The sequence below is a fragment of the Herpailurus yagouaroundi genome, unplaced genomic scaffold (genome assembly GCF_014898765.1).
Source record: "Herpailurus yagouaroundi ecotype Mexico unplaced genomic scaffold, PumYag 197, whole genome shotgun sequence".
Lineage (NCBI taxonomy): Eukaryota > Metazoa > Chordata > Mammalia > Carnivora > Felidae > Herpailurus > Herpailurus yagouaroundi.
This window is the reverse complement of record NW_024412428.1, coordinates 21,809,922-21,835,813: the sequence shown is the minus strand read 5'-3', so window position 1 is coordinate 21,835,813 and position 25,892 is coordinate 21,809,922. Positions and strand designations below refer to the sequence as shown.

Here is a 25,892-nt window from a genome sequence, read left to right as displayed (position 1 = left end):
CCCGGGGCACCTGCATGGCTCAGTTGGTTAAATGTCCAACTCTTGATTTTGGCTCAAGTCATTATCTCACAGTTTAATGAGTTTGAGCCCTGAGTTGGACTCTGTGCACTGAGCACATTGAGCCTGCTTGGGATTCTCCCTCTCTCACTCACTCTCTGTCTCTCTCAAAATAAATAAATAAACTTACAAAAACTGACCCCAGAAAGATATCATGGTGAATTAGTAGTCAAGAACATTAAAACAATTATAACTGTATTTGGTATGCTGGATAAGGTGGAAGTAAAATTGAAAATGTTAAATGGAGGAATCTTCTAGACTAAAATTGTAGTGTCAAGATAAGCACATGAGATTGGATTAATGGGATGCTATACATTACCAAAGAAAAGATGAAGACCTACCAATAAAAATTATCCAAAATGAGACATAAAAGAGAATTATTTAAAAGATGAACTGAAAGAAAAATTGAAGAAATAAGGGCCAAAATTTTTCCAAATGTGTTAAAAACTGTAAACCAAGAAACACCACATAAGGAAAATGAACAAAATTGTATCAAGGAACATGATAACCAAATCACTTAAAACAATTGACAAAGAGAAAAAAAAAGTTGAAAACAGCCAAAGAAAAACAGAACAAAGATAAGGGTAAAAGCAGATTACTCATCAGAAGCAATTTAAGCTAGAAGATAGTGGAGCAGTATTTTTAAAACATTGAAAGAAAAAACTGTCATCTAGAACTCTTTACCAAGCAAAAGTATCTTTCAAAAACAGGCAAATACTTTTTAAACATAGAAAAGCTGAAAGAATTTATTATTAATTAATATTAATATTTAATTAATTAATTAGAATTAAACCATAAGGATACCTGGACCTATAGAAAGGAATGAAGAGCACAAAAAATGGTAATTAATGGGTAAATATATACGATGTTTTAAAATTTTGGTATCTTTATGGGGCACCTGGGTGGCTCAGTCGGTTAAGCGTCCGACTTCAGCTCAGGTCACGATCTCACGTTCCGTGAGTTCGAGCCCCGCGTTGGGCTCTGGGCTGATGGCTCAGAGCCTGGAGCCTGTCTCCCTCTCTCTCTGCCCCTCCCCCATTCATGCTCTGTCTCTCTCTGTCTCAAAAATAAATTAAAAAACGTTAAAAAAAATTAAAAAAAAATAAAATTTTGGTATCTTTAAAAGACTGTTGACTTTAATGTAAAAGTGATAATGATTGTAGGGTTTATAACATGAGGAAATATATAACAGCAATAGCACAAAGCTCAGAAGGGGAGACGTCGCAGGTATATTGTTAACAAGGTTCTTATACCTGAATTAGTATAATGTTACTTGAAGTTAGTCTTTGGTTAAAGATACATATTACAAACCCTAAAGCAACCAGTAGAGTAAAAAAGAAAAAATAAAAGACTGTAAGCCAACAGAGATAAATGATATAATAAGAATAATGGAAATAAAGCAGATAAATAAGAAAAAAGAAATAAAGAACACATGTACATTTAAACCTAACCATATCAATAATTATATTACATATGAATGGTCTAAATACTATAATACCATAATTAAAAGGCAGAGATCATTGGATTCGATTTTTTTTTCTTAAATCTAGACCCAAATATATAGTATCTACAGGAAACTTACTTTAAATTTAAAGGTACATAGAAGTTAGTAGCAAAAGGATGAAAAAATATACCATGTTAACACTCCCCAAAAGAAAGCTGGAGTTACTATATTACATCAGAAGTTATATTTCAGAACAGAGACTATTATTACATACAGGGATAAGGAGGGTCATTTCATAATAACAAAGTAATTAAAGCCTGGATTAATCATAGGTCTTTTGAATGGTTAAGAATTGTTGAATTTTGAGGGCATCTGGGTGGCTCAGTTGGTTAAGTGTCTGACTTCAACTCAGGTCACGATCTCACAGCTCGTGAATTCGAGCACAGGCTCTGTGCTGACAGCTTGGAGCCTGGAGCCTGCTTCAGATTCTGTGTCTCCTCTCTCTCTGCCCCACCCCTGCTTGTGCTCTGTGTCTCTCTGTCTCTCAGAAATAAACGTTAAAAAATTTTTTTTAATTATCTTACTTTTTTCTATTTGATATCTGTCATTTAAAACTATTGATAGCGCTAACTTTTCCTACTATCCTTTTTCCTTATTTCTATGTGAATATAAATTTCTTTCATAATTAAAAAAATACAGCTTCCTTTGTGTCTTGATAAAAGTTCACATTGAGATGTGGAAATTTAAGTGAACCAAAATTATACATGTAATTAATAACCTATATTTAAGAGTCATTTTTCTGTAGTATAGTTAACATCAGTGTAATTGAAAGAATTAGTCTGGGGAAAAATATAAAATAATAACATCTCATTGTTAAATAAAATCTAGAAAATATTTGTTGTAGGCTTCTGATAAGAAATGATAGGATGATTTTGCAGAGTGAGTCCCATGACTTTCATCTCAGGAAATTCCACTACAGGTGATTTAAAGTGTTTTTTAAAAATATAATCAAGTTTGGAAAGTAAAAAAATCCAAAAGTTAAAAAAAATAAAATAGAGGTCTAATTTGGAAAAATACATGTTAGTATATCAGTTTGTAAGATGAATTATTAATTTGGATAAAGTCCAAGCTCAAGCAAAATTAATGACATATGATGGTCAGTAAGCCAAATATAATTGTAGTTAGCTAGGGCTTTACAAGCTAACTGTTTATTTTTAAATTGAAATTTTGATGAAAGTGGTATAACCATATCCACATTATAAAAAATTTTGGCAATAGAGAAAAATTACCATAATTGCATTGTCTTAATACAGTTGCTACCGCAGTATTTTTTACTTAATGCTTTTTCATATGTATATTTTCAAGTACTCCTAAATTCTGGATTTAAATATGATACTCAAACTCTTTGGAGTATGTAATAGTTTTGTCATTTCAGATATGGCCTTACAGTCCTATAATTTATAGTTGCATTGATTTAGACAAAAGACCAGAAAAACACATTGGATATTTTAATCTAAACGTACATACTTTTCGGAGCGCCTGGGTGGCTCAGTCGGTTAAGCGGCCGACTTCGGCTCAGGTCATGATCTCGCGGTCTGTGAGTTCCAGCCCCGCGTCGGGCTCTGTGCTGACAGCTCAGAGCCTGGAGCCTGTTTCAGATTGTGTCTCCCTCTCTCTGCCCCTCCCCCGTTCATGCTCTGTCTCTCTCTGTCTCAAAAATAAATAAACGTTAAAAAAAAAATAAATGTACATACTTTTCCTTTGGACCTCTCATGCTGTGGCTGTAATCCAAGTATGATCCTGCTATGCATTTTCCCATAAATACTTTTTAAACAACTAGAACTGAAGTTTCAAACTCTGGGTATAGCTCATTATTATGAGCTAGCCACCTTAGATTCCAGCAGCAGCATCCTTAAAATAGAATTCAGGTAGAATAAATTGATATGAATAGGGAGTTTAAGGAAGAAAAACTGGCAGAATATTTGAGTAAAAAATTTAATACAGATTTAGAATCTATAATTCTAAATTAGTAGTGACTGAGTGAGAAAGCACAGTACTATATCTAAGTACTGTTATGGATGGAAAACTGCAGCCCTAACCCTCAATGTGATAATATTTGGAGGTGGGCCTTTGGGAGTTATTGAGGTTTATGTCCTTTATGGGTTAGTATACTTATAAGAAGAGACTAGAGCTTTCTCTTGGCCGCGTGAGGTTACAGCAAGAAGGTAGCCATCTGCTGGCCAGGAAGAGAGCCCTCACCAAGAACATGACCCTGATCTTGGACTTCCCAGCCTCTAGAACTGTGAGAAATCAATATATGTTGTTTAAGCCACCTAGTCTGGTATTTTGATCTAGCAGCACAAACTGACTAAGACAGTAATGGTTACCAGTGAGTGGAATGCTGCTATAACAAGTATCTTAAAAATGTGGAAGTGGCTTTGGAACTGGGTAAGGGGTAGAGACTGGAAAAAATTTGAAGTGCATGCTGAAAAAAGCCAAGATTGCTTTTAAGAGATTGCTACTGGCAACTGGTGAGAGCTCAGAAAGAAGAGAGCTAAAGAGAAAACCTCCATCTTCTTAGAGAATACATAAATAATCATAATCAAAATATTGGTAGAAATATGGATGGTAAAGGTCATTCTGAAGAGGTCTCAGATGGGAATGAGGAATATTGTCATTGGATAATGGGGGGGAAAGAGGTGATCCTTATTATAAAAGAGCAAAGAATTTGGCTGAGTTGTGTTCATGTTCTGATGTTTTATGGAAGGTAGAAATTGACAGTGATAAATAAAAGTGGGTTATTTAGCTGAGGATGTTCTGAAGCAAAGTGTTGAAGAAGTATCTTCATTCCTTCTCACTGCTTGTGGTAAAATAGGAGAGAAATGAACTGAAGGAAGGATTTGTTAAGCAAAAAAGGAGCCAGAACTTAAAGATTTGGAAAATTTTCAGTCTATCCATAGTGCAAAGAATGAGAAAGTATGCTCTGAAGAGAACACCAAAACTGTGTTTGACTAGCCTTTTGATAAGGTTTTTAGTGTGGGTGTGGACCATGGACCTAATTATAATTAGCATCTCAACAGAAGCCTGGAAGAGAGATGTGATTATATTAGTGAAACATTGCTTCCTGGGACTAAAGGAAACAGAAATCAGAAGTGAATGAAGGCAGGCTGTGAGCATGTGTTATCCTTCAAGAAAAGGGAAGCAGGACCCCAAAGGTGACTCCTATCATCAGGACTGCTACTCCAACACAGGTCGTCTGTCACCTTTCTTATGTTGAGTAGTTGCCTTCTATTCCTAGTTTGTTGTGTGTTTTTATCATGAGTACCCCGGAAACTGCCTTCATGCCCCTCCGTGTTCCCATCATTTCTTCTCCAAAGACAATTACCTATCCTGACTTTTAACACATAGATTGGTTTTTATTCTGTTTTGAACTTTCTATAAATAGAGTTACACTGTATGTATTCTGTTTTTCATTCACATTGTATTTGTGAAATTTATGTGTGTTGTTCCCTATTCACTGGTTCATTAATTTTCATTGCTATATAGTAGTCTGTTGGATGAATTAGGTACCATTTACTGTGCAGGGACATTTTAAATTGTTTACAGTTTAGGGTTAGGAAAGAATAGTGCTGCTATATACACTTTCAGGTACTTATCTTTTGATGCACATATGCTTGCATTTCTTTTTGGTAGACTAGGAGCCTAATAACCAGATCATAACTGGATCGTAGAATATTTATATGTTCAACTTTAGTAAATAATATCAAAGTGTTTTCCAAAGTGATTTTATGAATTTCAACTCCCATTGCATATGAGTATGACAGTTGTTCCATAGTCTCGCTGATACTTGATGTTGTCAGTCTTTTTCATTTTTATCATCCTAGTGAGTATATGATGGCATTTCATTATGATTTTTAATTAGCTTTTTCCTAGTAGCTAATGAATTTGAGAATCTTTTTATATGTTTATTGGCCTCTTGAATTTCCACTTTTGTAAAGGGTGTATTCAAGTCTCTTGGCATTTTTTTTTTAAATCAATTTGTAGGGGGCCTGTATAAATGCTAAATATGTGCTCTCTTTCAGTTATATATGTTGTAAGTAGCTTCTCTCAGTCTGTCGCTTGCCCTTCACTTAAAGATATTTCTTAAAGAATAGTAGTTCTTAATTGTTCAATGAAGTTCAATATATCATTCTTTTTTTATGATTTAAGAAATCTAATATGTACTCTGTTTAAAAAACCTTTCTCTGTCTTATGGTTATGAAGATATTCTTGTGTATTATCTTTTAGAAGCTTTTTTGTTTTACCTTTTACATTCAGATCTGCAGTCTACCTGGTGTTAATTTTTTAAATACTGTTTAATTTGGCACTAATTAAAATTTCAGACTTAAAAGTTGCAAGAGTAGTACAGATATATCTAGCCTTTCTTCACCCAGATTTCCCAAATGTTAATATTTTATTATATTATTGCTACATAAATTAATATTGATATGTAGATTATAGATATAAATAGTGATATGGAGCCGTCTTGTACTTGTATACAAAGGTGATTGTTAAAAATCAGGAATTTTCAGGTCAGTTTTAAACCACGGTAGCTTGGGGCGCCTGGGTGGCGCAGTCGGTTAAGCGTCCGACTTCAGCCAGGTCACGATCTCGCGGTCCGTGAGTTCGAGCCCCGCGTCGGGCTCTGGGCTGATGGCTCAGAGCCTGGAGCCTGTTTCCGATTCTGTGTCTCCCTCTCTCTCTGCCCCTCCCCTGTTCATGCTCTGTCTCTCTCTGTCCCAAAAATAAATAAACGTTAAAAAAAAAATTAAAACAAAAAAAAAAAAAAAACCACGGTAGCTTGAAATGAGCTACGGGGGAGTATTTATTCCCTGAAAATTAGCAAATGCATCAAATTGTCCCCCCCCTTTTTTTTCATATATCTAATGATACCTTATTAGAAAATAAAAATAGATGCATAACTTAAGTGGGTATTTATAGTCACAAGGTGAGATGAAAATGTAGGAAATAGGAGTAACAGAATTAGAAGAAATTGAAAGAAAAAGCTGACAGTGTTCTCTACACAGGATTGAAAGGAATATTTATGTTTCTAAATGCATCATTTCAGTTGCATGGCTGTAATTTCTAATTTGCAAGCTTATATAAAACCTTTGCATATAGTGAAATGGATATAGCCATGCAAGAAAGCAATTGATGAATGAAATTTCTGATATGCTAGAGCTTTGAAAAGAATAAAATTAGAGATAACACCTTAAATGGAATGATAATGTTAAAGCAATAGCACGTGGCTTCAGATACAATCTATAATAGTACTATTAGAATTAACTAGAGTTTCAGACGAAATTTGTGTTTCTTTTTGTAAAGCTTCCATTCCACCTCTTGAAATCAAATTATGGTTATATCTTCAGCATTAGTTTCTAAAGTTCAAGTAATACTGGCAGTTTGCAGTTTTAGTTAAAGATATTATGTAAAATATTTTAAACAATATAATGACTGGGGCGCCTGGGTGGCGCAGTCGGTTAAGCGTCCGACTTCAGCCAGGTCACGATCTCGCAGTCCGTGAGTTCGAGCCCCGCGTCAGGCTCTGGGCTGATGGCTCAGAGCCTGGAGCCTGTTTCAGATTCTGTGTCTCCCTCTCTCTCTGCCCCTCCCCCGTTCATGCTGTGTCTCTCTCTGTCCCAAAAATAAATAAACGTTGAAAAAAAAAATTTTAAACAATATAATGACAAAAAGTACTCAGTGGTTTGCTATTTTTTTTAATGTACTAATTTTACAAAATGAATTATCTGTAAACTTTCTCTAGTTAGTCCTGTTAACGTCCCTGAGTGTTTCTTTGACATGCAAGAGGGAAAATAGTACATTGTCTCTTTCCTGTCTTACAACTTTTTGCATATTCACAGAATAAAATTATTTGACATGATTTACCCACTGCTTTTATCATACTTTAAAAAATACAACATTACAGGGGTGCCTGGGTGGCTCAGTTGGTTAAGTGTCCGACGCTTGACTTTGTCTCAGGTCTTGATTTCATGGTTCACGAGATTGAGCCCCTCATTGGGCTCTGTGCTGACAGAACAGAGCCTGCTTGGGATTCTTTCCCTCTCTTTCTGCCCCTCCCCTGCTCCCTCTCTCCCTCTCTCTCTTTCTCTCTCTCAAAATAAATAAGCTTAAAAAAAGAAAAGAAATACAGCAATACAGATTAAGCCAGAAGTTAGGTTTTCCCCTTTATATATGTTATATATGTATAAATATAAAATGTGTGTGTGTATATATATGTGTGTGCGTGTATGTATGTTAAACACATTATAAATATGTGTCTTATATGTATATATGTATATATAATTATAACACATATAATGTGTTTAATGACATGCATTGTTATGAGATAGTATAAAATATTGCTTACTGTGGTCTTCAGTATAAAATCTTGTTGTAGATACCTATATTGAATATTTTTTAAAAATCTTAACAGTAGTTTTTATATATCTAAATAGAAATTTGTTTTTAGGTTAAATCCACATGTTTGAGAGTTTCTGCAGAGATTCAAGATTTTAAAATAAATAACAAGAATTTAATACCTTGCAAAAGATAAACATTTTGCTTGAGACTACTGAATTTCAGAATTCTCCAAGCACCCAAAAATGTTTGTAATTTTGCTTTTTAGTATAATTTTGGTAATATTTATGATTAAGCTCAGTTCAGCTTGACTTGTAATTAGCTGACATTTAATATGGTACGTTAGTATTGTTTACATCGAGTCTTTTACTTTTTATATAAGTGATACTATGTCTGCAGTTAAAGATTTCTAAATGTATGTGCTTTTCATCACTGACATCACTGATTTGGCTTATTATAAAGTAAGTGTCACCTACAAAAGAATAATAAAACCAGAATGACAGAAGACCAGTGTCAGAGTTTAAAGCTTAAAACTTGAAGGTTTTTATTCTAATCCTCAGCAAAATTTTCTACCATTTTTCTCTGAGGAATTAGTGACAAATCATAATTCTTGTGTAGTTCCTAGGATGCGGTGGGGGGGATTGTGTCTTCAAAATCACCTTCTCTGCTTATAGAAAAAAATTAGTGGTAGAATTGCTCCTACAGTCTTTGCATTTTAGTGCCTGTGCCATACTAATTATTATCTAGTATTTCATTAGAATAATGGTGGTTAAATAAACATGGTATAGAGATGGAAGGGATAGAGACACAGACATGGAATTTAAATAGAAGCTTCTCATGTATTGGTTTGACTATATCTTAGTTTATACTGTTTACATTGACATACAGTTGGTTAAGTTGTAAGAAATGTATTTCTTTAAGTGGTCTATTGACAGAAAAAAGTAGTTAACAAGAGTATTACAAAATTTCCTTTGACAAGAAAATCTTTTTAGGTTAAAGAATGAGATAAATCTTGAATGTATTATATTTTAATATATTTTTGAGGATGTACACACTGATGGCTATATATTTTTGTTTTTCAGAATTGGAAGGTTATCCAGTATATTAATGTCTTATTGATAATGGCAGAACATCCACCCCTACTGGATACAGCTCAGATTTTAAGTAGTGATATTTCTCTTCTGTCTGCCCCTATTGTAAGTGCAGATGGAACACAACAGGTAAGGACACTGAAATGTTTATTTCCTTATGTCTAGTATGCATGTATTTCTTTCAGAAGAATGCAAAATTTAAAACAGAATGAAACTTCACAATAGTGGGTTCCTGTTAATTTGGATCTTAAACTCCAGTTCAAAATGGTGTTTTGGTTTCATAAGACAATGAAATAATGAGACTGTTTTTGAAGTTGCTTCTAATTAATGTTTAAATTCTTTATTTTTTTATTTATTATTCTAATTAATGTTTAAATTTCTTGTGTGTATATTTAGTTGCCACTGAAGTTGTTTTTGTTTTAGTTTAGACAATGTATTAGTCCCTGATTGTTTTTTAACTAAGTTTAACCTTGCATTTTAATGATTATTATAAATCATTACTTCAAATCATTATGAAATCATAACTTAATTATGTGATTAAATGATTGTCTACATCATACAATTATAAAACTGTATCTTCTTTTTCTTCCTGCTCTTCTCTTCTCACCAGACTCCCCCACCCAAAAGCAAATACATAATTCCTGAGAGCTGATGTATTTTTTCCCCAACCCAGGGCTTTATAAGTTTTCTAATTTTTTGACTTGTGATTCCCCAGTAATGCTAAACAGTTGGGAGTGATGGGCTTTCATAAGTACCAAGCTTGCACCAAGCAATATGTTTAATTCTCACAACTGCCTTGTATGGTAGGGATTTTAATATTACAGGTGGGGAAACAAAGATGAAGGACATGACATAATAAATAAGGAGAAGGAACATTTTGAGTGCTCACCGTGTAAAAGACACTGCACTAAGAACTTTATCATCTTATTCTTTCAATAATCCCAAGAGGTAGGTAGGTTGAACCAAATGAATTTTAGACAGTCTCAAGATCACACAAAGCTTTCAATCCTAACCATTACTCCTTCTGCTTCCTTGGGAGATTAAGAAAATAATAGTCACATTTTGTTAATTTACAAACTTAGTATCTGTAGTGGACAATTAAGATTTGCTTTCAAGATAAGAAGCTACTTTGTTAACCTTGCTATTGAAAAATCAAGAGCAATTGACTTGGGTTCTGAATTTTTCTGGTTTGTATAAAAATTCATGAAAAGTATATCTTGGTTTTAATTTTCACATATACTCAGATGGCTTTTAGCAGAAAGTTCATTTCACTAAGCTTGATTTTCATGGTCAAAGTTAAGTCTGTTAAGATATTTTTTTTTTTCCTGCAAAAATAATGGATGTGGCAGATATCCATTTACTTTGGGGCTTTGAGAGTATCTTCAGTTATCAGTATTTCTTCAGGCCAGTCATTGGTTTCAAATTTTTTATAACTTAATATATAAAAGAATCTATTAAGCAGTTAATTACAATTCATTGACATAGTTGCTATAGTGTATAGTCTGTAAAGGGGAAGACAATAGGCCAAAACAAGACTATGATGCTCTTGACTTCTCCAAAAAGGAGATTCTATTGGTAGAATTTTTCTTGAAATCTTGAGGGCACTATCTAGCCTGTTACAGTAGTGGTGTAGTTAGGTATAGAGAAAGGAGCTGGGAATAGAAGAATCAACTAGAGCAGGACTTGAAGGGTTGGTTTGGGAATTAGTGGATCTAGGGGATGTGTTTTTAGGGAGAGTTTGAAAAAACAGGTTTCAGGAGGTAGAGTTAAGCCTTAAATTCGAACTAACAGAGTATTGTAATTTGCTAGGGAGAAAGAGATGAGTAGAAGGAGCACTGTACTTGACTGATAGATTTAGATTTGGGTGACCTAAGACAAGTTATTTAACTTCTCTGGGTGTGTTTGCTTCTCTATAAAGTGGAGGTAATAATAGATTGCTTCTTAGAGTGGCTGTAACTATGAGGGTGAAATGAGCCTGAAGGAGCTCAGTAAATGTTTGCTGAATCTGAATTGAAGCACTCAATAAATGTTTAAAAGACTGAGGAAACTCCGTAGACATGCCAGTCAGGACTTAAATCAATAGAGATAGTTATAGTGAGCAGTGGATCAAAAAACTAAGGGATAGTTATGAAAGATATATACTAAAGAGAGTGCACTAATAGCTGTGGTAGAATGTAAGAAACTGAACAAAAGTAGGTAACAGAGATGGGAGTTTAATAAAGTTGACAACAGGCATTTCTTTGTCTTAACTCAGGAACTGATTGGTGTGCCAAGCATGGCCAAGTTAGAGCTTACCTATGGATATGTGATACCACCTGGTTGGTGCCTGTGGTAGAGAAGCAAACTAAAAGACAGTTCTTGACAGAGGGAAGTGTCGTGTACATGCATGATGTTAAAAATTCACAATAACAGAGTATCCCTTGTCTTGACTTTTTGAGGGAAATATTACACTATTTCTTGGGAATATATAATGGGATGATTTCTGTTCCACCTCTTGAGAGCAAATTAATTTTATAGTTGGCCCTTCATCAATATTTTCTGCTTCTGTATTTGGTAGTATGTCATATTACAAAGTAGGCCTTTTGGCTCATGAATCATACTAGAAGGAATCCCACCTTAACATCATTGCTACTAGTATTTTTAGGGAAGGTCTAATAGACATTTATTCATTCTGAGTGGCAACATCTGAGCTGTTTTTTGTGTTTGTAGACTCCTCATTCTTCCCCCCTTTTTATTAATAGACTTTTATTTTTATAGTAGTTTGAGTTTTACAGAAAAGTTGAGCAAAGAACTTCTTTCATACCACCTCTTCCACATAGTTTTCCCTATTGTTAACATTTTATATTAGTGTGCTACATTTGGTACAATTAACAAGCCAATATTGATAAAGTTCCACAGTTTACATGAAGGTTCACTCTTGGTATAATAACAATTGTATGGGTTTTGACAAATGTATAATATCATATATCACCATTATCATAACAAATAGTTTCACTGCCCTAAAAATCCCCCCTATGCTCTATCAATTCATTCCTTTCTCCATCCCACTTTCCCCCACCCCATCCACCCCTGGTAACACTAATATTTTTACTGTTCCTATACTTTTATCTTTTCCAGAATGTCATTTAGTTGGATTCATAGAGTATGTAGCCTTTTCAGACCATCTTCTTTTCATTTAGCAATATGGTCTAGACAGTTTCTTTTTGTGGCTTAATAACATTTATTTTTATTATTGGATAATACTTCATTCATGAATGTACCAGTTTGTTGATCCATTCACCTATTGAAGGACAGCTTGATTCTTTCCAGTTTTTAGCAACTGTAAGTAAAGCTGCTTTAAACATTCATATGCAGGTCCAGAGCACCTGGGTGACTCAGTCAGTTGAGCATCCCACTCTTGATTTTGGCCGAGGTCATAATCTCACAGCCCATGTCAGGGCTCTGCGCGGAGCCTGTTTGGGATTCTCTCTCTCCCTATCTCTCTGCCTCTACCCTGCTCAAGCACGTTCTGTCTCTCAAAATAAAATAAATAAACTATAAAAAAAATTCACTTGCAGGTTTTGGATGGACATAAGTTTTCAACTCAATGGGGTGAATACCTAAGAACAAAATTGCTGTATTGTATGGTAAGCCTATGTTTAACTTTATTAGATATTGCCAGGTTATTTTCCAAAATGGCTGCACCATTGCTCGTTCCCAAGCTTGTGCTTGATTTGAGATTATATCCTTTCCTGATAGAGGAGGTAAAGCATATGTGAGTGCTTGTGCTGTCCTGTTAGCACCTCCAAATCTGCATTTGCATCAAGCACCATGCAATGTTCACTGTTGCCACCATCAAAAGAAAAGTTCAGGTATTTTGGTTTCTTATGTGGCTCAGCAGATTCCTTATTTAACTTTACCTTCTCTAATTTCTATTTATGTATCTTCTAAAATGATTGAGTGCATTTAAACTTTGGGTTAAGATCTGTCAAAACTCAGCTTATCTGGCTTTTTTTCCCCCAGAATCTTCTCCATTTCATTAATCTTTTTGTTATTGTTATTTTATAGTTGTCTCATTTGTACCTACAGGCTTTTAATTTATGGAGATGACTGAGTAATAACATGGAGAGGCTAATGCTATTGAAAGAAATTTTTTTACTTCTATTTCCTGAAAGAAGGGGGCACACCAGGGCATGGAGAAAGCTTCAGGTTTTGGTCAGGAGGCAGAAACAAGAGCAAGAGGAAAGGCTAGGCAAAAGCCATTATTGGTGTTTCTGCAAGAAAGGTAAATCAGGGTAGAGTAACAGTTTAGGATTGGCTAGTTTTAATAACTGTGGCAAACAAGAAATAATAAATGTTGGTGAGGATACAGGGAAAAAGAAACTCTTGTGCATTGTTGGTGGGAATATAAGTTGGTGCAGCCACTATGGAAAATAGTATGGAGGTTCCTCAAAAAATTAAAAATATAGCTACCATATGTTCCAGCAGTTCTTCTGGGTATTCATCTGAAGGAAATAATCACTAACAAAAAGCTGTCTGTGCCCTCATGTATGGAAACCAAGATATGAAAACAATCCTAAGTATCCATCAATGGATGAAATGGGTAAAGAAGTTGTGGTATATGTGTTTGTATACACATACATACATACATACATACATACATGAAATATTATTAGGTCATAAAAAAGAAGAAAAATCCTGCCATTTGCCACAATGTGGATGGACCTTGAGGTCATTATACTAAGTGAAGTAAGTCAAACAGAGAAAGACAAATACTGTATTATCTCACTTATATGGGGAATCTATTTTAAAAAAAAAACAAAAAAAAAAAAACCTTGGATACCTTCCTTAAGTATTTGGTAGAACTTGTTCAGTGAAGCCCTTTGGACCTAGAGTTCTCTTTGACTTAAGCATAGAAACAATGAAGTAAATCAGACTTATGCTATTAATACTTTTGTGTTAAGTTTAGAAATGAGTGTCATTACTGACATAATCAATATTACTGAGATAATCTGTATGTATTTGGTATCTAAGCAATTAAAGTGTTTAAGAGGGGCACCAGGGTGGCCCAGTCAGTTAAGCATCCGACTTCGGCTCAGGTCATGATCTCGTGGTTTGTGAGTTTGAGCCCCACATCGGGCTCTGTGCTGACAGCTTGCTTAGATCCTGGAGCCTGCTTCTGATTCTGTGTCTCCCCCTCTCTCTGCCCCTCTGATGCTCATGCTCTGTCTCCCTCTGTCTCTTAATAATAAATAAACATTAAAAAAATTTTTAAGTGTTTAAGAAAATTTCAATTTTATGACATTTATGAATTTATAACTGTTTAAGCTCTTACAATTGTGACACGCATTTGAAGTATTTAAGAGAAAATAAATGCATTAATCTTACTAATGCAGATTAAAATGCTTAAGGGGAGCAAACCTGGAGAAAGAAAACATTGTAGTAATAGATAAAAAATAAAACTTGGATTAAGGTCATATTAATGATGCACAATTTGAGAAATATTAGGGAGGTAGAATTGACCAGAATTGAACAACTGGCCAAAGAACAAAACTGAGAGAGAGGGTAAAAATTTTCCCAGACTCCTTCTTTGAATATTTAGGTGGATGTCAAGGCCATGTTCACTAAGATAAATCTAATCAGTCAGGATAGGCAAGGTTCCTTCATGGTTACAAACATCCTGTAAATCCCAAGTTTACCAAAAGGCTTATTGCTTACACTACACATCTTTAAGAGGTCATTTGTGGCTGTGCTCCAGCCTATATGTAGAATGTTGATGGTATCATGGCAAAGATAATGGTGACCTACATGCTGACCTCCACCCATGTTTCATTATCCAGTGCAAATCACATGGCAAAACATGTGATCAGTAAGTGGGGAAGGATAATCTTGCCCAAGGGAGAAGCCACAAATATTTGGAAAATAATAAAATCTTCTAGAATAAGGCAAACAGAAGGAGCAGATTTGAGAGAGTATGAGAGATCTTCAATTGAATTTGAGGTGTTTGGGAAATATATAAGTAGAAATAATAAAAATAATAGCTACCATTTGAGCTCTTGCATTGTGTTACATATTGAGTCAAGTTCTTTACTGACCAAACTATAAACATTTAGTAAATCTTAGGGGTGAGATTACTGAGACTCTAAAATAATAGCTCACACCTTTGTGACAATAATTTTTGGCCTCAGAATTCTAATCCAGACCTTTAATCCTAGAAATTTCATGGCCCAAATTAGTCTTCTAATTGCTCTGTAGCTCTGCCTAGCTTTGCCTAGCTGTTTGTTAATTGTCTCATTCTTAAAAGTTTTTAGAAAGGTTAGAATTTAAACATTAAATATATCTCTTCTTTCCCATTAGAGTTTGTTTCTCCAGAATGTCTACACCATGCCACTTTCTATGATGTTACATAAGAAAGTCAAATATTTTTTGAAAATGTCAATATTAACTATTAACTTTTCCCTAGAAATATAAAAAGCCTTCCACATAGATACAGATCTGAAAATCTGCTTATATTATCACCTTTTTTATGAACACATAATTTTAAAAATTCTGACATTAAGCCATGCTGCATTGAAAAAAAATCATCTCACTTATTCATGTACTATCTATGTGCAAATTATTGTGCTGGTTCTTGTTGTAAGAAATAACAAAATAAGATTTATAAATTGGGTGTAAATTTTAAGGTAGTCTATTTAAAGAAAAAAAAAGCTTCCTAAAATATCATTTAAAAAAAAGTTACAAAGGGTGTAAACAAACTAGAATTTATATTTGGCACAAAATTTGGCACTGTATCACAGTATTCTTACTGGGACCAATATCATTTCATTTGTTCATTTTTTTTTTAAACGTTTATTTGTTATTGAGAGACAGAGTGTGCACAGGGGAGGGGCAGAGAGAGAGGGAGACACAGAATTCGAGGCAGGTTCCAGGCTCTAAGCTGTTAGCACAGAGCCTGACGCACGTCTTGAGCTCACAAACCGCGAGATCATGACCTGAGCCGAAGCCGGACGCTTAACAGACAGAGCCACTCAGGCGCCCCTCATTTGTTCATTTTTAAAGTATGTATCTCTTCCTGTTTTCAAGAAAGTAAAAATTGGCAAATTATTTCATCTGAGAAGTGAATAGCAACATGCTTTCATATAATTAAAGCTAATACAGCAAAATTATAAGTTAAAATATTAAATATTTTATAGTATTTTAGTGAAATATATATGTGTATATTTAATTCTATTGTGAAAGGTCATCAGATTTTAAGGGAACAATATCTTAAATGAAATATAATGGTCATGGAATTTTGATGGTTTCTACTCTAAAAACAATTGATTTTCTGTTAGATTAACTACTAGATATTCTGGTGTAGTTAGAATAATTCCTAACCCTCTAATTAAGTGACTATAGTTAATCAACTCTTGTGCCCTATAATCCTGTAGGAAATGTTGACTTTTAAGAAATATAACGTTGGGGGCACATGGGTGGCTCAGTCCGTTGAACGTCCGACTTTGGCTCAGGTCATGATCTCAAGGTCCGTGAGTTCGAGCCCCACATTGGGCTCTGTGCTGACAGCTCAGAGCCTGGAGCCTGCTTCAGATTCTGTGTCTCCCTCTCTCTCCGCCACTCCCCCACTCATGGTCTGTCTCTCTCTCAATCTCTGTCAAAAATAAATACATTAAAAAAAAAAAGAAATATAATTTGGGCTGACATGAGGAGGAAATAAAGAATAGCTTATAAGCAGCACTGAGTAAATAGGGACATTCAAATGAAAACTATCCACAGAATTCTAAAAATTCTTTGCTCTTCTGTAATAAGAGATATTAAATGAAAAGCCTGCTTACAAGGATTATTTTTCTCATGATTTTTCTTGTATGTATTCGCTTAATATAAAGCAAGATTTTTTTAAGGCAAGATCTTTTTTTGTCAGAAATTATAAATAGGTACAAATAAAAGTTGTAGTGTGCATTTTCAATTTGTAACATTTCCCTTTCATTAATAAACTGTAGTGATTATATATTCAGAGTACTCCTATATAATCTGTCACCAGATAGAATGCTCAAGGTTCATATTCCTAAAATGCTTCATTTGTGTGATTTTTCAAAAAATAATATTGAAAATGGGAAAAATATACATATACGTCTAAACACATGACAGAAAATATACAAGATATTATAAACAGGGACCCACCCCAGAAAGAAGAGTCTAAATTTTGCCATACACCCTTTTGTACTATTTGAATATTTTTTAATGTGAATTTATCACATTTTCAATAAAAAAAAGTTCTGTCAATTGAGAAACAGAAAAAGAAGAACATGCAATTTAAAATGTACATGTATATATACATATATATGTATATATACATATATATGTATATGTATATATATCTCACAGGGAAACAAGGTCTGAACAGATACACACCCATCTGTTCAGTGGTTCTTCTCAGGAGAAAGGGATTGGTTGAAAGAGGTGGAAAGGCAAATTATGCTTTATCTGAACTGCTTAAAGTTTTTGTTAAATTAATTTATTTTCAGAGAGAGAACGAGCTGGGGGGGTGGGGGGCGGCACAGACAGCTATGCTGACAGCAGAGAGCTCCATGTGGGGCTCAAACTCACGAACCATGACCTGAGCTGACCTGAGCCAAAGTCGGACACTTAACCAACTGAGCCACCAAGCACCCCTGAACTGTTTAAAGTTTTAAGAATGCTTTTATTTAAGGCCAACATAATCAGAAGAGTGCATAAATCATTTTTGTGCAGCTGCTTCCTTGTATCCCTTCCCAGGAAGTACTTCCTCTCTCTTAAGCAGTATCCCTTTTTTCCTCCTCAAACCAAAGATTAATTTAGCCTGTTTCTGAATTGTATATAAATAGAATTACACAATATGTATTATTTTGTCCTTGGGTTTTTGTTCAACAGTTCATGTATGAGATTCATCTGCGTTACCACTTATAGGTATTTGCTACATAATATTCCATTACATGAATATACATCAATTGCTTCATTCTAGTACTAATGGAAGCTTGGATTGTTTCCAGTTTTTACTGTCACAAATAATTCTTCAAAAACATTCTTGAACATTTCCTAAGTTTTGGCTTTTTGGTTTTGGTTTTTGATTTTTGATGAGGTACATGAGGAGAGTCATCTCTCTGGAATAATTTTGAAAATAATTTGTCTAATGAGTTCAAAATTAGCCAACTCACAACTGTTGTTTTGTTGTTTAAAAATTATTTTAAAGTAATAATAGTTCATGTTTCCCTCATTTTCTGCCTTCCTTAAAATGTTATCAGAAAAAAATATTTTATGGCCACCATTGATATTTTCTTCCATATTTTAAATTGTCTCTTAAATATTTTCCTCTTGCCTGCTTCACATGGGTAGGTAGGAATCATGATTGTATTATAATCATGACAAATTGTAAATCTTTAGATTTAAAATTGGTTACATATGATGGTCATTTCACATATCATATATTTTTAGGAACTTAAATACAGTTCAATTTCACAAGCATTAACTAAGGTAACCACTACTAGATTATGTCATGTAAGAAATACTAAGTACAACACACAGTGTCTGCCCCTATTGACTCACAATTGTTATATTCCTGCCTCCCCCATACATATACAGTATTATAACCCAGTATATGGGTAAGGACTGAAAGTGATATAAAAGGCTTTTCTCATCAAGTATTGCCTTAGAAATACTTAGTTACATTTGAAGAAAGTATTTTCTTTTTTATTTCAACATGGCTCTAAATTATCCATTATGCCTTCTTTTTTAGGAAATGTCTGAATAAAATACTTATAAAGCATCAATCCCAATGCCTCATATGTGTCTATACACATATTATTGAGCACTTAATAGTCTTTATACCTATATAATCTTGAAATTGGCATATTATTGGCCACTTAATAGTCTTCATACTTACATAATATTGAAATTGGCATTTTAAAGTTAAAACAGCTGACAAACTTAAGTGGCACATTAATGAGTGCTTAAGGAAAAGAATTTCATGTTAGCTGCAAAGTTGGCCACATACTAGCTATATACAGACAAAGCACCCTATCTTCTTGGGGGTAATTCATGGGACTAATGAAAGATTTGGGGGAAGAAAGTAGGTTGGAACTGTGTTTTGAAGGAGGGAAATTCAAATTAAAACCTCAATGAGGATGTAAAATATTAAGAAATCTGACAATATAGAAAGGCCGTAGATCAGTGTAATCCCTTATACACTTCTGGTGCAGCCTTTTTGGGGGGAATGATCTGGCAATATTTAATAAAGCTGAAAAGGTGCACATCTAAAATCTAACATACATACTTGTAGATATTTATCCCGCAGAAAATCTTATGCATGTGTATAAGAGTACCTGTGCAAGATTATTCATTGCACTGTGTTGTAATAATGAAAGATGTGGACACAATCTAAATATCCATGAGAGAAATGAATAGAATTTGGAGGATTAATACAATGGAATACTATATACTTCTTTGCCTGAATTTATACTATGGATAAATCTCAATTACAATATTAAATAGCAAATTATAGATATGTAAAACATGATGCCGCTGATATAAACCAAGAAACAAACTCACAAAATGATGGTATATACTAATAGTGGATGTATGCAAGCATGCACATTAAAAGTATTAAGGATAAGAAAGATATCCCAAATTCAGAAAGATCTGTAAACTTACATGTCTCTTTCAGAAGAGCATTTGAGACAAATTTGGCAACATGGTAAATCTGGTTGCTTCCAGACACTGATAGATATATACTCTCTACTTTTCTGTATGTTTGAAATGAAAGACATTACCTTAGACATTACAGATAGAATAGTTGATAAAGTTTCAAGGGGTGCTTGGGGGGTGCCTGAGTGGCTCAGTTGGTTGAACATTGACTTCAGCTCAGGTCTCATGGTTCATGAGTTGGAGCGACATGTCAGGCTCCATGCTGACAGTACGGAGCCTGTTTGGGATTCTCACTCGCTCTTCTCTCTTTCTGCCCCTCCCTTGCTTGTGCTTTTTCTCTGTCTCAAAATAAATAAATAAAAACTTTTAAAAGTGGGGGAGGGGGCTTGGGTTCCTCAGTCGGTTAAGTGTCTGACTCTTGATTTGGGCTCAGGTCATGATCTCACAGTCGTGGGATTGAGCCCTGCATAGCCTCCACACTGGACTTGGAGCCTGCTTGGGAGAGTCTCTCCCTCTCCTCCTGCCCTTCCCCCACTTGCACTTGCATGTGCTGTCTCTTAAAATAAACATTTTTTTTTTAAAAGAGTCTTAAATGCTGTAAGTTTTGAGTTTGAGATAATAAGCAATAGGTAGTCAATAAAATTGGCAGAGTACCCTGTACTCTTCTATATTAGCATTATAATTGTTGTAACTGTCTTCTGTATGGATTCATACTTGTATACCCATCTCCACAAACTAACGTATACTAGTTTCTCATTTATTATTTGCCAAAAAAATGCATTAAATGGGTAGATGGTTGACAGATCTCAGTTGTCTACATGCTGGTATCAAGCATATATTCTTAACTAAGTTTGCAAGTTATTATCCTTCATAGAACTAAAAACTAAACTCATGTTTAGTAATTTGATAATTGTCCTTTTCTTTCCAAAGATTAATCTTTATTTAAACATTTGTTGAAATATGTTACATCAGCCATTGTATCTATAGATTGACAGGGTCTAGTGAAATGCAAATAAAATTTGATTTAAAGTTTTTATAATCAAATCAGTTTACACTTTGATGTGTAAGTAATTCAGACTTTTTTGTGAGTTGATAGTATATTTAGATGAAATGTATTTCTCAGCTTAATTTCCTAGGAAAGTCAGATAATCAATTCAGATTTAGAAAGTTGAGGTGCCTGCAGTTTATCAAGGCAAATAAATACAGAAAAGGTAGTCTGAAAAGTCATTTTGGAGCTTGACAAATCTAACATTATACCATCTGATATGGTAGCCATTAACTACTAATTTAAATTAATTAAATTAAAGGTAAATAAACTTGCAGATTCAGGCTATCATTTTCACTAGTTGTATTTTAAAAGTTCAGTAGCACTTATGTACACACACAGACCGTATGTATAGGCACATGTAGCAGGGGGCTATATACCAGACAGCATATAGAATATTTCCATCATCACAGAAAGTTTTATCAGCTAGCCTTGGTCTCAAAGCCAGAGGAAAAGATTTAGGCGTTATTTAGAGATGGATAGTAGTTAATTCAGCAAACATTTGTTCAACTTTTGTAGCCTCTAAAACTGTAAAATAAATAGATTGACATCTTATGAAGGGCGAATGTAGTGGAGGTGACACATGTAAACAATATAGTTATGTGCTAAGTGTTATACTGGAGGATATACAAAGTGCTGTGGGCCCTATTACAGGAATAATTTAACTCTGCTTTAGGATGTCAGCATCTTGAAGGAATAAGTAGAATTACCTGAAGAAGAAATTTTTTGTTTACAGACTAAGTCCTCAGGCATGGAGGTTCAACATAGGAAACATTAGTTAGCAGAAGTCAAGTCTGAATCAGTAGTCATGCTAGAGAATAGTAAGTCACAGACCAGTAAATGAGAATGAAGCTATTGACCATGGAACCCTGGAGTGAGAGGAATAGAGTAGGTTGATGACTAGAAAGCTAAAGGATCAGTACAAGAAAATATGGAAAGTCAGAGGCAGGCCGGTCCCAGACCAGTTCAGGAGAAATCTCTTAAACATTGTGTTCTGGGTATATTATCTTTCTTATGTCACAATTGATCAACTTCTTCTAGGCTGGGGGCAGATCCTTAAAGTAACAGGTCTACACTGATAAAAATAATAATACTAAGACTTAAATATATGGTGCTTATAGTAACAATAGCTAACATGTACAAATAGTGTTTACTGTATACCATTCACTGTCTTAAGCACTTGACATATGTTAACTCAGTCATCAAAATAACCCTGTGAGTGTTGAGTTAATTTGAAAGCCTTCAGTCATGGATTGGGAAATTACATTGCTCAAGGTATGTTAACTATTATTCAAGGGTACAAGGCCCAAAGGATTTTCCATTTTATTATTACTCACAACCTCATTAAGTTGGCACCCTTGAGCAAGCCTGAAGAAGCAGGTGAATAAAAAAACAGGACAAGGATTAGATGCTACAGAGAATTTTGTTCACGTGCTTTGTGTAAGCTGAGGGTTGCTGTTTGTGCTGAATTGTGTTTTTCTTACCCCACCCCGAAATTCATATGTTGAAGTCCTAACCCTCAGTACTGCAGAGTGTGACTGTATTTGGAGATTGGGTCTTTAAAAAGGTAATTAAGCTAAAATGAGGTCATTAGGGAAGGCCCTAATCCAATAGAATTTTCCTTTTTACCAGTGTCCTGTAAGAGAATATTAGGACAAAGACACATAGAGGGAAGACCATGTGAAAACATAGGAGGAATGTGACCATCTGCAAGCCAAGGAGAGAGCCTTCAGAAGAAACCAACCATGCCAGCAACTTGATCTCAAACTTCTAGCCTCCAGAATTATGAGAGAACAAATTTCTGTTTAAGCACCCCCCAGTCTGTGGAACTTTGTTATGGCAGCTAAGCAAACTAAGATGATAGCCAAAATAATACATTTGTAAATATTGAAGAGCATGAATATATGTTTTTGATTTTTGGGTTGATTTTTTGGCTCTGTCTGCTAAAACCTCTGTTGGGTTTCAGAAATAGAAATGTGAGGTACTTTGTTCTTCTCAGACCTGACTTAATGTCAGTCTTAATGTATAATGAAGAATGCAAGTTCCATGTCCTTGTAGAAAGGAGAAAATTAAATTACATCTGCAAGATTGATTCCATCCATAAACATTTTCCTCTTTATTTTTTCAGTGATTATATTTGGTTTTGTAAGTTATTTTTTATGAAAATATAGGTGAACATTTTTAGAAATTAATATAACCTTAAACATTTCATATGAGGTATATAGTCTTCAAAATAAACAATTTAAACTATTAGAGTTTTATAGAATTAAACTTAAGTACTCCCTAAATTCAGAAGGTTCAATTTTTGTTAACTGCACAGAACAAATCACTTATAACATCTTACAACATCTTGGGAGTTTTTGTTTTTTCCTTTAGAGATTATAGAATATTAGGAGCAACCTCCACACCTTCATGGGGCTTGATCTCATGACCCCGAGATCAAGAGTCACATGCTCTACCTATTGAGCCAGCGAAGCACCCCACCAACCTTAACTGATCCTTTAGGTTTTGAAGTAGTGAAACTTTCTGGAGTAATAACTAATACCATGGTTTTCCAGATGGCCATCTTAGCAGTTTATGACTAATTACATTAGAAAGATTGATTATTTCCCTGGGGTTCAAACTAGGGAGAAAATCCCAGACTCCTCACCCTTTGGAGACAGACCTAAATATCTATGCAGTGTTTTGAAAAGTTCCCAGGGTGACTGCAAGTTATCTTTCCTTTCATCTAGTGTACATCTTTTCATCTAATACTCTTTAATCGTGCTGTGAAGCAGGTATAAGATTGATACTTTCTTATTCTCATTTTACATGTAAGAAACTTAGACCAACAGCAGTTAGGTAAAATTGAAACAGATGACAAAGGAGTTCTTTATTATCTTTGAAATGCAAAATAGTATTTTCAAAGTTGTATCTAGCAGTGATTAGTAACAGTTGAAAATTAAGATAGTAAGATAGAATTTATACATATGGATTGTATTTTAAAAATATTGCTCACTTACTATTGTTTTTCCTTTAGAATATACACAGATATTATTAAGTAGTGATTATTCCTGACATTTAAATAAAATTTATTTGTGTAGACAAAGCATAAATAAATAAATTTTGGCACTTTTATTCATTAGTTCAGATTCCAGGGTGGTACCTCAGTTCTATATTTTTTATTATAAATGTTCATTTGAATTTGCCTCACTGTAAGTGGCTAATTGATGTAAATTGAGTAAATGCACTGGGAGTTTACTATATAATAGAACAGTTGGTATAATAGAACAGTTGGTTGAATGGTTTTGTAAAATGAAGAACTTTTTCAGTAATACTAATGATCACCTCTTAGTTTACTTTTTAAAAGTAAATCTGGTTTAAACCAAATGATATCTCAGGTCTCCTTCAGCTTCCAACTTTTCCAAAACTGTATCCTCAGTTTGTTTAGAGGTATTCATGTCAGACTTTCCAGTCTCTGGGCTATGCCCCTTTGTCCTTTTCTTTCCTTCCTCACTCCAGAGATGTCTTTTCTGCTATTCTGCTTTTTTTTTTTTTGAAACTTACTTCCTTCCCTAAGTAAATAATTTTATATTTAAAATTATTTTTTATTTTTTTAAGTTTATTTTTTATTTATTTTGAGAGATAGTGTGAGCGAGGATGGGACAAAGAGAGAGAGAGAGAGAGAGAGAATCCCAAGCCGGCTCCAAACTGTCAGTGCACAGCCTGACTCAGGGCTTGATCCCATAAACTGTGAGATCATGACCTGAGCCAAAATCAAGAGTCATCCCCCTTACCCCACTGAGCCACCAGACACCCCAATATTTTTATATTTGATCCCTTAAAATTTCGTCAGTCTTCCATAACTTCTCTAAGCCTTTGTATCTTTTTACTATCAAAGAGTTTAGGGAGCATTAAATTTTTATTATGTTCTTAGAGATTTTTACATGCTTTATTAATGAATATACTCAGCATATTTAGACCTTTAATCAGTGACATTTTCATTATATCTTTTTTGTGTTATGTTTTAATATAACATTTTTGAATAAATATTTCCATGTATCATCATAGCCTATTTGTGAGAATAATTTATAGTATTATCTATAGTCATTGTCAATGCTAATCTGCCCTTTGGGTTAGGTATCTTACCCAAAACATGTTTCAAGCATATGTTTGTTTACTACTTAAGTAACGTAAATATTAGTAGTATTTAATATTTAAGTTTAGAATACACTTAAAATGTTCACTAGTTCTGCATGTCTCTTCAGAATGTGAGAAGTTGAACTGTTGGTGGACATTCAAATAATTGCTTTTATCAACTCTTCACCCACTGTTGACTCTGTTAACTCAAACCAGGCATTAGAAGTTCCCAACATTTGCACTAAAGAATGATAGAGAACTGGCTGGCTGATATATTGTGTCAGGGGAGTCTTGATCATGGCAACAGCTCTGTTATTAGGGATGTAAGAAGTGAAAGAACCTGGGGAAGAAAGAGTGTAGTGAAACTGTCAGGGCTGAACTCTGATTTCATAAAGGGATTAGGGATTGGAAGCCAGCAGTACCTTTGAGATAAGTACAAACCTGAGAGCACAATCATTTGTTCTTGTGAAATTTGAAGATACTGAAGAATTTCATTTTTATAGCCCAATGAAGTACTAATCATTTTATGATACTCTATTTGTAAAATTTGCTAATTTTGCAAATAGAGGCATCCATGACATACATTACAAAATGATGGATAATTTATCAGGATTCCTCACCTGTCACACTTCTGAGAGTTACTTTGTTTATAAGATATCTGTGGTCACTAGATTAGATAATACATGTTAAGAAGCTGTATCATTATGATTATACAGTTTTGTGGCAATAATTAACCTCAGGTAGAATAACTAGTTTATCATTCATAGTTCTTCTCTTCTTTCTCCTTATCACATTGTACTATTGTTTATAATAAGGTTATGACAAATTGTTCTGCATTTATGCAGATGAATATAAAGTGACGTAGGATTCTAGGGTCACTTGGGTGACTCAGTTGGTTACGTGTCTGACTCTTGGTTTCAGCTCAGGTCATGGTCTCACAGTTTGTGAGTTCAAGCCCCGTGTTGGGCTCTGTGCTGGCAGCATGGGGCCTGCTTGGGACCCTCTTTCTTCCTCTCTCTCTGCCCCTCCCTTGCTCATTCTCTCTCTCTCTCTCTCTCTCTCTCTCTCTCTCTCTCTCTCTCTC

General features: G+C 34.4%; 1 protein-coding gene across 5 annotated transcripts in view; it reads left to right on the top strand.

The window, feature by feature from the left end:
- The window catches only part of FNDC3A (fibronectin type III domain containing 3A), a 146,020-nt gene that overhangs the window by 16,637 nt on the left and 103,491 nt on the right, over nucleotides 1–25,892 (top strand). For all 5 annotated transcript variants that reach the window (XM_040448399.1, XM_040448402.1, XM_040448401.1 and 2 more), the window contains exon 2: nucleotides 8,980–9,117. In XM_040448399.1, coding sequence (XP_040304333.1) covers nucleotides 9,019–9,117 — 99 coding nt within the window. In that variant the 5' untranslated portion in view covers nucleotides 8,980–9,018. The remainder of the gene's footprint in view (nucleotides 1–8,979; nucleotides 9,118–25,892) is intronic.